At 37.0% G+C, this 17765-nt stretch overlaps 1 protein-coding gene across 1 annotated transcript in view; it reads right to left on the minus strand.

Annotated features, from left to right (window-relative positions):
• Positions 1-10051: 10051 nt before the first annotated feature.
• Positions 10052-17765, minus strand: part of LOC121239552 (replication factor C subunit 1-like) — a 37064-nt gene continuing 29350 nt past the window's right edge. Inside the window, 5 exon segments of the mRNA XM_041136816.1 lie at positions 10052-10444; positions 10591-10647; positions 15084-15330; positions 15412-15504; positions 15610-15682. Of these exon segments, the coding sequence (XP_040992750.1) occupies positions 10302-10444; positions 10591-10647; positions 15084-15330; positions 15412-15504; positions 15610-15682 (613 nt within the window). The 3' untranslated portion in view covers positions 10052-10301.

Here is a 17765-nt window from a genome sequence, read left to right on the forward strand (position 1 = left end):
GGTTGTTTAGATAGGTCAGTTATGAGTAAATCACGTCTATAAGGATCTGCACTTATCCAAAACAAAAGATATAGCTGAAATCAGAAGATATAGTGAAGAGTTATCGCAAATGTCAGCAACCCATCATGAGACATTCTCACGGCAGACTTTATCCGTTAGCAAAGTTCTACCTCAACTGGGACTCTTTTCCGGACTCTATAATTAAAGGGATTCGGTTTAATAATTGATTAAGGAGTTTTAGCCAAGAATTATTGCGAGTATATTCTAAGTGCTTGAGAGTGAAAATTCATTTGAGAATTTTCATCTTATTTTTCCTCTCTCCTTGAGTGTAATCGTGCTTCAAAGTTTGGAGGATTGTTGATTGGTTTTCAACCACTGGAGTTCCAGGAGAAAAGATAATATTTGAAGATCGACAGAGGTTCTGGCAGCTACTGTGGTAAAAGACAAACGGGTCATTTGTTTGTTTAAGTAAGAGAGTCAATACAAATGTTTTGTAATTGAGAACTTATTTGTAAATTGATTTTTAAATAATAAAATTGTATTTTCTAGGTTTGGCTGCCCCGTGAGGTTTTACTTTTGAAGAGTTCTTTAAAGGGTTTCCCTTTGTTACCAATCATTGTCTTATGCAAAAATATTTATTTACCTCAAGTATTTTGATTGTTTAAATAATTACAAGATTGAGAACTAACCAAATTGTTCAAGTGAATTGCTACACAATCTTGTGACTATACAATGATACATTGGGAATTTCACCGTCGGTAGCTCTAATGGAAACAAGGTACACCTGACCCATAAACAGACAACACCAGAGATTAGTACTGATGCTTCGATCAATGAACACGAGCTTGGTTTCTTGGAAACAAACAATATCAATTTTCAATGACGTAAAAGATTCTTAGCTTGAAGATGCTTATTGGGATCATTAAGATCCCAAATATTGCAAGAAAAGGTTTTAGGCTTTATGGGAAACTACAACATCTCCTTTAGATCTTCCTCTACTAGTACTCCCCTCCCGGCCATCACAATTAGGCTGCGTTTGGATGTTAAACTGAGTTGAGATGATAAAATATTGTTATAATAATATTATTATTATTTTGAGATTTGAAAAAGTTGAATTATTTATTATATTTTGTGTTAAAATTTGAAAACGTTGTAATGATGAGTTGAGATAGGTTGATGATCCAAACGTACCCATCGAACAAGTGAGACAATTTAGCTCTTTGTATTCTCTAGAGGTGGATTTAGGGGATAGAGTACGACCTGCCTCAATGGCAATGAGTAATGCCCTAAATTGCTCCTCAAAACCCTCACAAGAAATCCCCCCATACAGTCCTGAATATCCTTTACTTTTTGAATCACCCAATCCGAAAGTAATCCACCCATTGTAGGCAAAGGAGACAATGTGCATAATGGTATTGGATCCACCTCATCCTCCCTAAACACCATTTGAAGATCACAACCAACCTCCTCAGACTCCTCCATCCTTGATACATTTGATGCCCTAGAAATTGGAGGGAAAACCCCTCGCTGCACGTTAATGCCACATTCGCACTGCAACGACACCACATCATGGGAAGCTGAATAAAAATCAGCCAAGATAGAAGCATCGTACAACACTTCTTCGACAATCTCATTCACCAACGACAAAACCGACAGGATAACGATGGGCAAACATTCGGAGGCAATTGTCGGCTAGGCCTGGGTCAGACTCGGTGGCGGTGGGCCATCCATTGACAAGCTAGGCCTAGCAGAGGAAGAAGAGCCTCCGTCAAACATAGATGAACTGTGAAGAGTTTTAGCCTGCCATACGGGCCGAGAATTTTCCCTAAGCCAAACCTAAGGCATTTTCTTTACCACCACCAATCGACCCCTTAATGACATGCCCCTTAACAACATGCCCCTAAACAACAAGCCCTGAATGGAGGCCCAGTGAAAACGACCTAGATGAAGCCAAACAACTTGGGTCATGAAGAGCCAAGCCCAATGAAAAACCCAAGCCCAAGTTCACTTAGGAAAGAAGAGCCCAGGTTCACTTTGGAAAGAAGACGGTTAATCTTCTCCGTCACCTTTGAGCAACTCAGTTCTAATTGCCAGAAGGAAAAGTCTACTTGCCCCGCTCTTAGTTCCCGTCATGTTATCCCGCTCGACGTGGAAAGTAATTTATTCATTTTAAAACACACAAAGCCCAACGATTTTATTATTCTCCCACGTTGCCTCTGCATGTTATCTCTCTTGCCCATCGCCCATCGACCCCATGAGCCCCAGGTTCATCTCCGACGGAATCTCTAGACCACAGCTCCATCTCCAATCTCATCTCTGAGCTCATCTCCGTCCTTATCTCTCCACATTTTTTTCCCTCCTAGACCCACCATTTCACCCACCCAGACTCGCCATTTTGCCCTCCCAGACCCACCATTTCGCCGACCCCAGCCCCACTAGTTTGAGTCTCACCATCTCTCCGACGGAATCTCTAAGGTAGAGTAATTATTTTTGTTTGTATCAGTTTCCTTCCCCTGCACTAGACTAGGGAGGCCGAAATGTTGTATTTTTTTTTGTTTGTTTCGTTTGGAATTTTTTTTTTCTTCTGAGCTATGTTGTTATGATTATTGCTTATTGTACTAAGGAAATGAATGAAAATTGAATGTTGGAGACATTTGTGAAAAAAAGGATTGTAGTTGACATGTTTGTGAAAATGCTTGTGAAAAGTGAAATTACTGTGAAATGGAATGGTCTCTCGAAACTAGACTACATATATAACATTGTTTTGAGGCAGTGTCATTAAGATGCAAACATATCCGCAAGAATATCCAACCTGCAAAATCAACCAACACAATATCAACATGGATTACCACAATAGCAAACAAGATTGAAATAACATACCTCAGAGTTTTGGCAACTAAAAAATCGACGCCCTTCATTATCCTCCGTATGCGCAGTTCGTCTACATGCTTTAATACCACAAAAGCATATTTGGTATTCATTTTGTCAAGAGTTCTTTAAGCGTGAGATATTGCTAATGCTATTACGTGCTTCTGACATTGTAGGATTACCACACTTCTTTAACAGCTTTTGTCCTTCAAGAAATGAAAATGAAATATTTATTTGTGTACAAAATAATTATATCAAAGCCTCTATAAAATGTGAAAACAGATACATTAGAGCACCTACGACCTTATCACAATAAAATGGCAAAACAGATACATTATAACACCTATGACCTTAGAACAAATATGTCTTGTGGAATTTAAGATTACACTATTCATTTTGGATATACTACCCTCTTACAACTACCAAAAATCAATCAGTCAAAATGATGAATTCATTTGAATTTAAGAGTCTTTAGTCATGGGTTTGGTAACAAGAGGTGATTAGAATTAGAAAGACCAGGCTCAACAAATTTAATCATTTGTATGCATTTGTCATGGAGTGCTTTAATGGGTCCATAATCCATTGAATTGGGCTCATAGATCTCATGATGTCATGCCAGGGTGGATCGGTAGTTAGTGTTTAAGAATTGCAAATTCCATATGTTAATATGCTCCGGATTCTTGATGCATGAAGTGGATTTGTGAGCTACTTGCGTTAGTGTTTAAGAATTGCAAATTCCATATGTTAATATGCTCTGGATTCTTGATGCATGAAATGGATTTGTGAGCTACTAGCTCATATTAAATATATGTTTCTTGTCTCAAAACAAGTTCGACAATAATTACAAGATTCAGAATTTAATTACTCCCCCACATTCAAAAAGAAACCAAACATATAAATATATATATATATACCCAGCTACAAGTAGCAGTGTGGTGACATGAATTATAAATGGGTTCAAGAGTGAGGTCGAGCTCATGATTCCTCTGCATCTCTGGCTCTTGTTCCCAGTCAATACTGCCACTGCATATCAGACATCCCAAATAGCATCTTAACGACACTGCCTCAAAACAATTTTATATATGTAGTCTAGTTTCGAGAGATCATTCCATTTCATTGTAATTTCAAGCATTTTCACGAACATGTCAACTGCAATCCATTTTTTCATAAATGTCTCCAATATTCAATTTACATTCCCTTTCTTAGTACAATAAGCAATAATCATAACAACATAGCTCAGAAAGAAAAAAAAAATTCCAGACAAAACAAACAAAAAAAAAATTACAACATGTCGGCCACCCTAGTCTAGTGCAGGGGAAGGAAACTAAGATGAACAAAAATAATTACTCTACCTTGGAGATTCCATCGGAGAGATGGCCGAGATGGTGGGGCTCGAACTGGTGGGGTTGGGGATAGCGAAATGGTGGGTTTGGGCGAGCGAAATGGTGGGTCTGGAAGGGAAAAAAACGTGCAGAGATGAGAACGGAGATGAGGTCGAAGATGGAGCTGTGGTTCAGAGATTCCGTCAGAGATGAACCTGAAGCTCACGAGGTCGATGGACGATGGGCGAGAGAGATAACGTGCAGAGGAACCCCTTTGAGAAATTTCGAAATGAATCGTTACTGTTGCTTGCTTGGTGTCTTTTAAAATGAATAAAATCTATGCCACATCGAGCGAGATCTCACAACGGGTCCTAAGAGCGGGGCGGGATAGGGGCAACCCCCGCCCCGCCCCGTTATTATATATATATAAATATATATATATAAGTATATATATAAAAAAAAACCCATTACGAAACGATGCCATTTCGTCAATGGTGAAACGGCTTCGTTTCCTTTTTGTTTAGAACCCCCCCCCGGGCGATCACCCTCTCTCTCTCTCTCTCTCTCTCTCTCTCTCTCTCTCTCTCTCTCTCTCTCTCTCTCTCTCTCTCTCCGGGTCTCAGCGTCTCGCAGACTCACTCTATCGCTCACTCACCACGCTCTCTATATCTCGCAGCTCGCTCCGTCGCTCGCCGTCGTCGTAGTCTTCCGTGACTCCCCATCTTCATCTCCATCGCCGAAGGTAAGAAACCCATCATCTACTACAATTTGTTGTGATATTTATTTTATGGAATGGAGATTGGAGGAAGGATGGGGTTTAATCGGAGATGGAGGATGAGATTTTGTGAATTGTGTGTTATGGAGACTTGATTGTGCATGTGGTTCACTGATTGTGCATGTGGTTCACTTGATTGTACAGTGTGTTGACTCTGTGTTCATGAGTGAATCTGTCATGATTGAATTATTTTTTTTTAATTTTTTCGAAATACCCTAAAATAATTTAATTTTATTTAGAGTTCCAATCCGAAATCCTAAATTATTTTAGGGGTTTCAATCCTTGAAACTCCTAAATTATTTTAGGATTTTGATTCACCCTAAAATAATTTACAATCCGGTTTCAATCCTTGAAACCTCTAAATTATTTTAAGGTTTTGATTCACCCTAAAATAATAGGGTTCCAATCCGAAATAATCAAAACCCTAAAATACCCTAATTAATTGGGTATTTCAATTTTTTTTACAACTTTTATAACCCATTTTAATTTTTAATTAGGTATTTCAGTTTGTTTTCAACTTGTATAACCCATTTTAATTGGGTATTTCTATTTCATTTTTTTTTACAACTTGTATAACTCATTTTAATTGGGTAATGGGTATTTCATTTTTTTTTTACAACTTGTAGTCTTGTATAACCCATTTTAATTGGGTATTTCATTTTTTTTTTTATGTTTGATGTTTGATCATTGATGTTTCATCTTCCAACTTCCAATATATATATTAATGCTTGGACGTAATTGTTTGGCATGTTGCTATGTTTGCTTTAATTTCAGATTTCTTGTTTAGTTGAGTTCATGGATATGCCAGCAGATTCTAGTGCGAGCTCTCTTTTCCATGCACAGGGTACCCCTACCCCTACACCTACCCCTACTCCTACTCCTACTCCTACCCCTACCCCTGGCCCAACACCTACCCCTACGGCACCTTGCCCCGCCCTCAAGCCCAACAAGAAACCTGCTTCTATAATTTGGGCTCATTTCACCAAACTAGAGGGTGGTGACCCCAATAACCCCCAAGCCAAGTGTAACTATTGTGGAAAAATCTATGGATGCCACTATAGGAAACATGGCACCTCACAATTAAAGGTGCACTTAGAAGACCAATGTAAACACAGTCTAATATTACGATCATTACAAGAGAAAAGCCAATTTAGGCTAGAAATTAGATTTCAAAAAATGGCAGATGGGACTAGTGGGGGTGCAACTTTGAGGGAGTACACTAAGTATGATCCCGATGAGTGTAGAAGACACTTAGCTAGTATAGTCATTATGGACGAGCTACATTTTCAAGTTGTTGATGGGAAAGGGCTCCAAGCGTTTGCTCGCTACTAGGAACTAAGGTTTAATATTCCTTTTTGTCACACGGTGGCAAAGAATGTAAAAAAAATATTTTTGGTTTGAAAAAAAAGAAGTTGATGGGTGAATTGGTCAGTTAATTTGTTTGCCTTACCACTGATACTTGGACATCAGTCCAAAATTTTAATTAGGTCTTTAACTATGCATTTTGTTGATTGTAATTGGACATTGCATAAGAAAATTATAAAATTTTGTCAAATCACCGATCATAAGGATGAGACAATTGGGAAAGCCTTAGAGGCCGCAATAAAAGAGTGGGGGTTGACCCGAGTTCTTACAATCACAGTTGATAATGCCTCGTCTAATGATGTCGCATTGGGACATTTGAAAACCTATCTTAGAGAGGCAAATAAGACAATCTTGGATGGTGAGTGTCTGCATGTGAGATGTGCGGCACATGTTCTGAATCTTATTGTTATTAATGGTTTGAAGGATTTTCATGACTTGATTGCTTGAGTCAGGACTGCTGCGAGATTGGAGAAATTCAAGATTGCTTCAAGGTCTACCGGCCTAACATCCAAGAATGGCCTTTGTACTGATATGCCTACACATGGAACTCAACATATTTGATGTTGGAGGCGGCCCAAGAATATAGGCTGGCATTTGCACTATTCGGTGATGAAGACATCTAATATGTTAAATATTTTGATGATCACGAGGGATTGGGGAAACCCGTAGATGATGATTGTGATATTGTATCTATTTTTGTAGAGTTTTTTAGGCTCTTTTATGAGGTCACCACGACGATATCTGGAACTTTGTGCCCTACATTCCATCAATTCTGTCAGCAAATATGTAAGGTAAAATAAAAATTAGATACATGGTCGCGGGTGGTCACTATAGGCTACGGGAGATGGCATTGGCTATGAGGTCAAAGTACGACAAGTATTGGGGAGATTTTACTAGGACTAATATTTTGTCATATGTAGCTGTCGTCTGTGACCCGAGATTTAAGGTGGATGGCATGGTATTTGGATTGGGCCTTGCGTACGGGCAAGCATGGGCGAAGCTTATTGCAGCAAGGGTTTGGGAAACTCTTTGTAGATTATTTGATGAGTTTATCGTCCTGCGGGGTGATAATATTGTGGCACCTACACCTACTTCCACATCGGTTCAAGAAGTCAATAGTAGGAAAAGACGTAAATTGGACTGGGGTGAGAGGTTTGAGCAAACCCCCTTAATGCGGAGTTATGTAGAGGCTCAGTCAGAGATAGACAGATACTTAGCAGCAGAGGTAATACCATTTTCACGAGACTTCGATATATTAAGTTGGTGGAAGGTGAATGTCGTGAAGTATCCCATCCTTGGAGAGATAGCCCGCAGCCTTTTGGTCATCCCTATTAGCACCGTAGCCTCGGAGTTGACCTTTAGCACCGGAGGGCATGTATTAGATTCATTTCAGAGTTCATTAACTCCCACCACTGTCGAGGCTTTGATTTGCACACGGAATTGGATCAAAGGAACTCCAATTCATGTTTCGGATGTTCTTAAGTATGAGGAGGCCGACGTCGAAGAGGAGGGTGGTGATCAGTCTGGATTTGGTATTTATTTTAATTTCATTTTCTAATTTCTTATTAATTAATTTATTTTCATTTAATTGATATTCATTAATCTAATTTCAAATTTTATTGTTATACTGATACATGAGATGACGTCTACGGCTACCTCCGATGCAGTATGACTTTGTATTGGACCCACCATTACCATAGTTTGCACAATTTATCCTTTATTATTATTATTTTTTTTGTATTTATAATTTTATATCATATTTTAGTATCTAATTATTTTGCTTGTTTTTATTTTAGCTTTTATATTCTCAATATACAATTATACATATGTCTAATCCTAATGACTAATCTATGCTCATCTGCCTCATCTTCATCTCAAATTCCAATTGCCTAATCCCAATCTCATCTTGGTTAGTACTTTTAATATTTTGTATTTTAATTTTTTAAAGTTTTGTTTCATTTTATAACTTTATAATTCTAATTTTTTTATTTTTAACTTATTAATATTTCAGCCTTTAAGGTTTTATAACTTATTAAAGTTTATGATCTTGATTTTCAGTTTCACAACAGTCGACACAACTCACCACTCAATGAATTCACCCCTACACAGCGCCACGCTACCATCCCAAATTGATCAAATTGAAAAGTTTTGAGTTATAATTGTTAATTTACAATTAAGTATAATGTTGCTACAATAGTTAATAGTACAATTTGTAATATTTAATATTTTTAGAGGAGTTTGTAATATTGTAATAGTTTAAGTTTATTAGTTCTCTTAGAGTCTTAATTTGTATAATTGTAAATTGTAATTTGTAATAACTTAATAGTTAATAGTTCTATCTATATATATATATGTATATACTATATATTTTTTTTAATTTTTAAATATATTTAATTTTTTTTAGTTAAATTTTGTGCCCAAAAACAAATTCTGGACCCAAAGTGGCCCAAAAATAGATTTTGGACCATTTAGGGTCCAGAAAAATGAGCTGAGTCGAAGGCCCAGTAGGGGGGTGGACGGATGGGGGTTTACCCTACCCCCCGTCGAACGGACGAGATACCTTGCCCCCGCATGGGCGGAGGTGGGGTATTGGGAAAAAAAAATCAATCCCCCGCCCATGCAGGGCGGGGGAGGGGTGCTACACGCCCCGTAGGTAGCACCCCTAGCGAGTAGCATTGCCCTTACTAGAAATACGCTCCTCATGATTCTCATGCACAAGATACTCAGGAAGGAAATCACCACCAACCATAGCTAGAGGACGTTCAACCTGATTGGTTGAAGGGCCAGACCCTAAAAGAGACGACTCGCCGCTTTTCCCATAATCGCCCCAATGAAGACAATCACCTTAAAAAGTCAAAATAGACACTAGCTTAATACAACCTTATACAACGACCCCTAACCCAAGGAAGAGCCAAACAATGGCCTTCTAACTTGGGGTTGCTCCCCTTTCCTATCGAGTGTCCCTCTGATAGATGATTCTAAACCTTGGTTTTCATTCACTAAGACAAGGGATGGCAGACAATAGAAATCCCTCAACGTACGTGCGTAGCAGACCCACTCTCTGCCTTAATTTCCTCCTGGTAGGAACATAACATTGCATCTTCCACCTCCTCCATACACCTCCAATGACAAGAAACGACCATAAGAGTTGGCCCAACACTGGACTAAAAAGATACGGTTTCGTTCACGAATGGTTTTGAGAAATTCCTTTTGGTCTCCCATTGAAACATTGCCTCCATTGTATTGAGCAACCAAGCCGCCACTCCATTTCTAACAGAAATGAACTTTGTCGATCGCTTGCCCTTCTCAATGATTCTGAAAAAGCCCTCATCCTCAACGGAAAATACAAACTTAGCATATACCGTAAACTACACATCATCCCCCACACTACTCAGACAAAAAAATGATAATAAAATGGACAGAAATGAAAACGAGGAAAAAAGAGGAAGAATTTGAAGTCCTTTAAAACTGAACGGTAAAAGGTCATTTCCGACGAAAAGCACTGGAAATAGGTTGGTGTCATGAAGAACTCACTAGACATTATTTTTGAAGTCTTAATATTAATCTAAAATCTTAATTTTAAACTTCCCTTACTAATCAAATCTTGTCATGCCAACGGTGTGAAAAATATATCCTCACCACCCACAAATGATCCGTGGCAGGAAGGTAATACTCCCCGGAACAACAGGATCTTCTAATCAAGTTCAATGAACGGGTAATGAATCATAATCGTAGTTTTACTCACAAAGACTATTCCATGTGTTTATATCGATGACAAAAATAGCATTTTTTGCGAATTAAGTAATAGCAGGTAACGCCTTCCAACGCTCACATGAACCCACAGAAACAGCGCAAAGGAGGAAAATCTACAGTTCTTTTTCAAATTACTACACGGCAAAATGAGGTAAACCTACCTACAACGATTATGAACAATGCAAAAACTTATCCAATCCTCAAATTTCTTTATTTTTTCATCTCTTTCTCTTGGCACCAGCCCCTGCAGCTCGCCCACCTTTCTTCTCTGTAGGTCCAGAACCACCTTTTCGTCTGCCAACTGGTGTTTTCTTAGCACCTGAGTTTCCTGTGCTCTTCAGATCCATTTCTACTTGCACTCCTACAATATGACATAACGCACAGACAGCATAACTAATTAATTATTCTCATCCGTTCAAGAAAACCAATCCAGAATAATTCAAAATGAAATTAGTATTTAGGTGAATACTGCAGACATCAAGTGCAACTGGGGGTACTATTACCAACCTTTGGAATTCAAACTTTGAAGTTCCAACTGCAACTTCTCACCATTGGCAGTACTGTCTGACATAATCAAAAGGAAAATAAAAGATGTTAACCATTATTCCATGATCAAACAAGCAGTTGATATACTAGGAACCAGGAAGAATTATTTCCATAAATAAATAGATGAGACAAAAAAAACATATGGCACATTTTCTTAGATGTCTAGAAAAAACTTCCTAAATTAATATAGATAAGGGATAACTTCAACTCTTTTCATAAATAAGGAACCTAGAAGAATTCAATCTACATAAATAAAGAATTTGACAAGAATTTGATAAAATGTAATTTTTTTCATATTTCTAGCAAAGAACTGAAAAAAAGGAAAACTGAGAGAATCAGTTCCATGATTCCAAAAGACAGGCGGCATTCAGGAAAATTTTTTGTGTAGTTTTATGATATGTTTGCTAATACATTCAGAAACAGCCTTGACAACTTCCTAGGGAACGTTAAAGAACTTGATAGGAATTAGCTAAACATTCCATTCAGTCTTCTCGAAAAGAAATCAGAAAATGAAAACCGATAGCATCAATAAGATGATGTGGATGGCTGGCTGGCTTTGGAAATGGCTTCATATTATCATTCTCAACAACGTTTTAACTGGCTTCAGTTTTTGTTTTTGTTCTTTTGACTCCCAAGGGCTAAAAACTGTTTCTCGAACCCAAAACAAAAATGCCCTGAAGGCATCACTTGTTTGCAATAATATGCAACTTGAGAAAGGGGTAAACAACAAACACCTCAAATGAGTTTTCTTCGGATTCTTGCAACTCCAAGAACAGAAGAAATTGTACGAGTACAAAAGCAAACAGGTCCCCAAGTTAGTTTTGAGGCATGGATTACCAGTTTGCAAAGAACTCACATATGCGCTAGGCACACTAAAGCACAAGGGCCATTTAGAGCCTAGGCGCAAAGCGCAGAGCTCAAGCACACGCCTGATTGAAGTAAAGCGCATATTTTTAAAGTTTACATACAGTAACAAAAAATCCACAAAATGCAATAACAAAAGGTTTAGAAAACAAGATGATAATATATTTAACCTATTAACTCAATTTATTAGAGTATTTTGCAATATGAAAACCATGTAATCAACTAATTAAATAAAATTTAGGGAATTTTAGTCAAACACCCTTGTGCTATAGGGTACTTAGATTTATGATATTGTAACTTTTCTTTTTTGATAAATAACCCATATAGTATGAGTTAATTAGAGAGGACCCTCTATTAATTTTGTGTCCATCAAATTTAATCGAAAACATATCACCTTTAATTTTTTCTTAAATAATTTAATTAATTTTCTAAAAAAAATAATAACAATAAGTAAATTCTTCATATAAATAAAAACAATTTATTATTTTAAAATATCAAACTTAAAAAAATGGAATGACCACCCACGTGGTGGCCAAGTTTTACTTAAACATAACATTTTATGTAATTCTCTTGTGCTTTACTTAATATCAACATGATACTTGATAGCCACTCATAAAAAGACTTATTTGATAGCCATAATCAAATTAAAGTACATGCCTAAATTAAATCAAAATATACCAAAGTGGCCATGACCAAAACGCTCAAGAATTGTAGGCATTGACTTCCATGCTAACATAAGCAATTAAATACCAATCCAACCAGAAAGCCAACTTGGACTTTTATATCAAGTTCAAAGCATATACATCATGTATGACAATGTGTGGCACCATAGTACATAAATAACCTTCAATATCAACTAAAGACTTGAGAATAGGGTCTTAAAATGATATTTTAAATTTTTATTTAAAAATAATAATAAAAGTGCGCTTTTTTGCACTTTAAGCTAACACAAAATGCCCCAAAAAGCACGCTTAAAGCTCACTTTTGTAAATGCGCTTCGACCTTGGGGCTTTGTGCTTAAGTGCACCTTTAACAACACTGGCTAAAAAGGTACCTCACATGTCTGGGCTCATACTTCAGATCTATACCAAAACGAAAGTTTCAGTAGACCATCTAGCAATGATGGTTTAAGCACAAAGTGCCAAAAGCAAAGCATAGTTACACTAGAGGACTTTAGCGTGTGCTTAAAGTGCCATAAAAGTGCGCTTTTGCAATTTGAAATAAAAAACTATAAGCATTAGTTCAAGACCCAAAAAATGATACAAACAAATATTCTTACGTATTTAGTTGATATTGAAGATGATTTAAGTATCATGGAGCCACATGCTGTCATATGTGATGTATATGCTTTGATTGAACCATCATTCTTGAGCTTTTTTTGGTCATTTTGACTGAACCATGTACTATTTAATTATGGCTATCAAATATAAAAGATGTAAATTTAGTAAAAGCATACGAGAATTTAGAAAAGGTAAATTTGGTCATACACCCCCTATGCAATGGCTCACAAGACGGGTGTAGCAGAGGGGGTATATAACCAAATTACCTTTAGAAAATCTGGTTTTGGTTAAATAGAAAAATAGTCCTTCTGGTTTGCCTCAAAATCAAATTGCTCCCTCCGCTTTTCAACTTGGCCCCTTCATTAAAATCAGTTAGTAAACTGCTAATCATGCTGTCGTGGCATAACACGTGAGAATATTAACAAAAAATGTCAAAAAAATTGTAAAACGTAGGTTAAAAATTAACAAAAAATGTGCGTGAGGGGAGCATCCCCTCCTGCCTCTAACCACCCTGTGGTGACCACAAACTACTGTGAGATGGAGGAAAAAAATCACCATGAGATTATCAAATTTTATTTATGACTATGACAAAAAAAAAAAAAAAAGGTGCAAGTATGGGAGAATTGTTAAGAAAACAAAACAAACCTTGAAATTTGAATAAATAATAATAATTATTATTTTTATAACAACAATAAAAACAAAGAATGCCAAGGCACAGGAAACTTGTTAACAAAACAAAAATATAGAAAGTTGTGCCTTTGGGGGGGGCAGATTATCTGATTCTGTGGTCACCTTCAATGAAAAACTAAGTACATGGTAAGGTTTTTTAAAACTTTTTGTAGGGGCCCATCTATATGGTTCCACCCCTGCCCATCCGCCGGGGGGAGGGGGGGGGGGCTTGGGGCTTTCCTTCTTTTTGTATTTTGTATTTTCTTTTCAGTTTTATTTTATGATTTGAAGTTCTTGTATCACTCAACACTCATGCTTAGGTGTCGCTCTTGTATACCCGTGTGCATGGGCTATGCCTACCTTTATCATTAATAGAACTCTTAGTTTACTGATAAAAATAAATATTTATGATTTGAAGTTTTATAATTATTCAGATTGCTAAATTTTTAATTTAACTTTATTTTTAGTTTTTTTTCTTTATTGATATTATTATTATTATTTTTTAAGTTTAAATTAATTTTTTATTTTTTGACATGTGGCATGCCATGCCAGGCTGCCAGCACGAGTTAGCGAGTTGCTAACTGAGAAATAAAATATGATGTGGAGTGAGAAGTTTTAGGTTTTTTAAGTAATATACCTAGGGCGGGGCAGATAGGATACCCCCCGTGTCCCACCCACTTGTATGTATTTTAAGTATTGATCAGCCTACCTGCCCAGTACAGTGCGGGCTGAGCAAATATGTTGGGTGGGCTGGGTTATGGGGGCCCGCTCAAAGCCCCTGGGCCATCTTCCCTACTGTATGTGACAGTATTTAGCCCTTGTCCACTAGGGATTTTCAACCAGCGAAATAAATAGCAAACTACACAAGCAGAAAAGTGATGGTAAGGGATGCAACTTCAAGCATATTCCCCTCATCATTTTCCGTTGCACATCATGTTTTGTATGCCTTACTACTTTTCGTTTCCTTTCTTTTCTGTTCCCTTTTCGAGGCTGTGCGGGGAGAATGAAATATAGGCACACTAGATAAGAATGACTGCTATTAAAAGATCTAGAGTTTACTGCTTGTTTATAAGATGAGAAGACCTGTACATAAATAACTCAGACAGAGACCCTTAGAATAAAAAATTGAGCAACATCAATCAGTTTTCCCCCTTTTTGCCTCTAGTTGGGGGTGGTTGAGATGAATTAAGTTGAATTTTGATTTTTCCATCACTTTAGTGCTCGAAAATAAGTTTTTTTTCCTGGTAAGTATAGAGTGAACTCTATTGGCTTACCTCATAGTAACTAGTTTGAAAGCCAAAAGAAACATAAAAAAGAAAAGAAAAAGAAAGTATCAATTTTATCGAAGAAAGTATCAATTTTATCGGTCTTTAAATCTAGGTGTATTTGTTTTTTCCTCTTTTCCTTTACTCTCTCTTCCTGGAACCCAAGAGCTGCCAATCATACTTCCCTCTTTTCTTTTTTTTCTTTTTTTTCTTTTTTTGTCAAAGCATGTGGCACGTTTTAATACGAAGGGATTATATATTTCAGCGTGGGGGTGGGGAAGGGGTGTTGCCCTTGTTTATCTGTATACTAAGAATGAAAAGCATTGACCATGTGAGGGAAGATCGATCAATTCCTGCATTAAGTGAGGAAGCTTACCTAAATCCTCTGTATCCGAAGAGTTTTCTTCTTCATTTTCTGCCAATGTGTCAGCATTGACATCAGCAAATCCATCATCAGATGGCTCTAGCATTGCTGCGATTCGCTTTTTAGGAGCTTTTCTCATTCCAGGAAGCGTAACCAAATCAGCGGCTCGTACCATTCTTGACTTGCTTCCTTCTTTGTAAGCCTTGGTGAGAGCAGCTTTCACAGCAGGCTGTATACCATCCAGTGGATTTGGATGTCCCTGATGCATAAAGATAATCATGAAATAATACTGTTATAGCAGTTATGATAATCATGGTGCAAGCAAAGCAGGTAGGGGTACCCGAAATTTTGATAGCTCCACAATAGTATCAAAATCCTCCTGGGTTATTGAGTAAATATTCATAAACTCAACAACCTTTTGAACAGCTTCATCCTGGTCATCATTTCACATTGAATGGATGTACACTCAACAAATATTCCATTTTAACTTCACCAGCTTTTTGTAAATTAAATATAGTAGAGAAATAGTACTTCCAACCTTATGCAGCACTCGCAGTGGCTCAGTCAACTGTTTAAGAAGAAGAGTAAGGTATTCTACTCGTAGGTTTTCCCTGTAACATTTAGCACAAAGGGGAAATTAGACAGCTAGCAATGGGAGAAAACGAGATTTACCAGCATAAACAACCACCAGAAAGACTAATAATACAAATTTAACATTGAAACAGAGAGAAAGGGTCAGGGGCATGGAGAAAAAAATACAAGAAATATTCTCTTATGTTAAAATACTTTTTTACTAGTAATGATCATTTCATATAAAAACGCTAAAAGGTGCATTCCACTTACAATGAGATGTGTACTAGAAAATCATCTAACTATAAATAGAAAGAGAGAGATACAAGATAATCATTAAGAGTAAGACCATTAAAGTTCATGTATGTTGCCGAAAGTGTTCAAAAGGAAAGTCTTGAGCTCCTCTATTGTCTGTTCCCGATCCTTTCCTTACATTACCATGATTGTATCACATATGGTCCTGACCTCATTAGAACAACACCCACCACACAAACATACCTACTTAGCATCTGCAATCATTCTCCACAAGGCCTCTTTCTCATTCTGATAGTGCCAAAGCCACTTCCCCAAGAGTGCATGATTAAATAAAATCAAGTTCCAAACTTCTAACCCATCCTCGGGGATCAGGGAACATACTGGCCCAACTTACCATGTGAAATTTTCAACTCTTCTCCTAATCCAACCCAAAGGAAGTCCCCCTACAACTTTTTCAGGCGTTTAGCAACGGCAAAGGCAGATTGGAGAGAGTAGTCTTCAATTAGTAATTTTCAGTCAGTAAAGTACACATCAAGTCAAATGAATTAGATATCCTCATTTTTTTTTTTTTTTTGATAATTAATAAGAGTTTTATTACCAAGAATAGACATAGCCCAAGTACACAAGAGGTATACAAGAGGAAATACCTACATACAGTAGCTAAAAAGACAGAACAGACTAAAATAAATCCAATTGGGTATACAAGAGGAAATACCTACATACACGTCAAGTCAAATGAATTAGATATCCTTGTACTAACACAACAAAAGTGATTTCTGAACCCTATGGAATCTACTTCAAGTTTGAATCTAACAAACAGGAGATGAAACACATAAGATATTAACTAGATAACTTGAGTAACATTAAGCTTCCATGTTGTAGAAAGCACCACAATAAATTTTACATACGAAATTTTATATAGAACAATAACTGCTTGAGCAGTAGCAATTGTATAGTGAGTGCCTCAGGTTGAAGCCAAACAGCATTATAAAGTGCCTACATATTTTGTACGGTTAGCATCCACTCTGAAAGATACACCAACAGTAACTTCTTTATGTGAACTGAGAAAACAGGAATTTGCTACTTCATTGTATGATTGCTAATGATCTTTAGCCCATTGGCTTAACATAATTTTGGGATCAAATTGGTAATTGATTTGTACTTTTGTTTGAAAGAAAGTAATTGATTTGAACTTGTAAATTCTCATTTCTAAGGACATAGTAGTGCTCCAATGCATTTGGCAATGTTTCTTCTCATAATTTGCAGAACTCATTGACTGTATTTGATAGTTTACAGGATTTCACCAGCATTCCAACTTTATGTTTTCCTGTATGCTTTGGTTCTCCTCTTATTAATATAATTCTCTTACTAATCAAAACTAAAACAGGAATCTTACAGCCATTCCAACCTCAAAACAATTATAAAATTCCGAAGTTTATTTTCCTCAATCCATCTCCTCAGTAACTAAGCAGTATACAAAGGAAACAGATGTGTTCCAATTCATAATGAGGTAAGTGGCCCACGTGGGGCGGACCTTTGGAAGTTTATAAGAAGAGGTTGGGATACATATTTAGATATACCCGTTTTAAGGCAGGTGATGACAGGGTGCTCAAGGAAGTTTACTTAGAAATCTTCAGTATAATGAGAATGCAAGAAGCCTTGATTGCAAACCTTATAGACCCATCCAATGGTGTCCTCCAATGGAAAATTACATTCTCTAGAGATGCGCAAGATTGGAAAGTTGACGACTTCTTGGAGTTCTACCATATAGTATATTATATTCAAATGAAATGGGGAAGTTGAAGATAAGATTTCTTGGCATCCTACTAAGAAAGGTAAGTTCACCGTCTGCATATTTTACCAATCGCT

The sequence above is a fragment of the Juglans microcarpa x Juglans regia genome, chromosome 7D, assembly GCF_004785595.1.
Source record: "Juglans microcarpa x Juglans regia isolate MS1-56 chromosome 7D, Jm3101_v1.0, whole genome shotgun sequence".
NCBI lineage: Eukaryota > Viridiplantae > Streptophyta > Magnoliopsida > Fagales > Juglandaceae > Juglans > Juglans microcarpa x Juglans regia.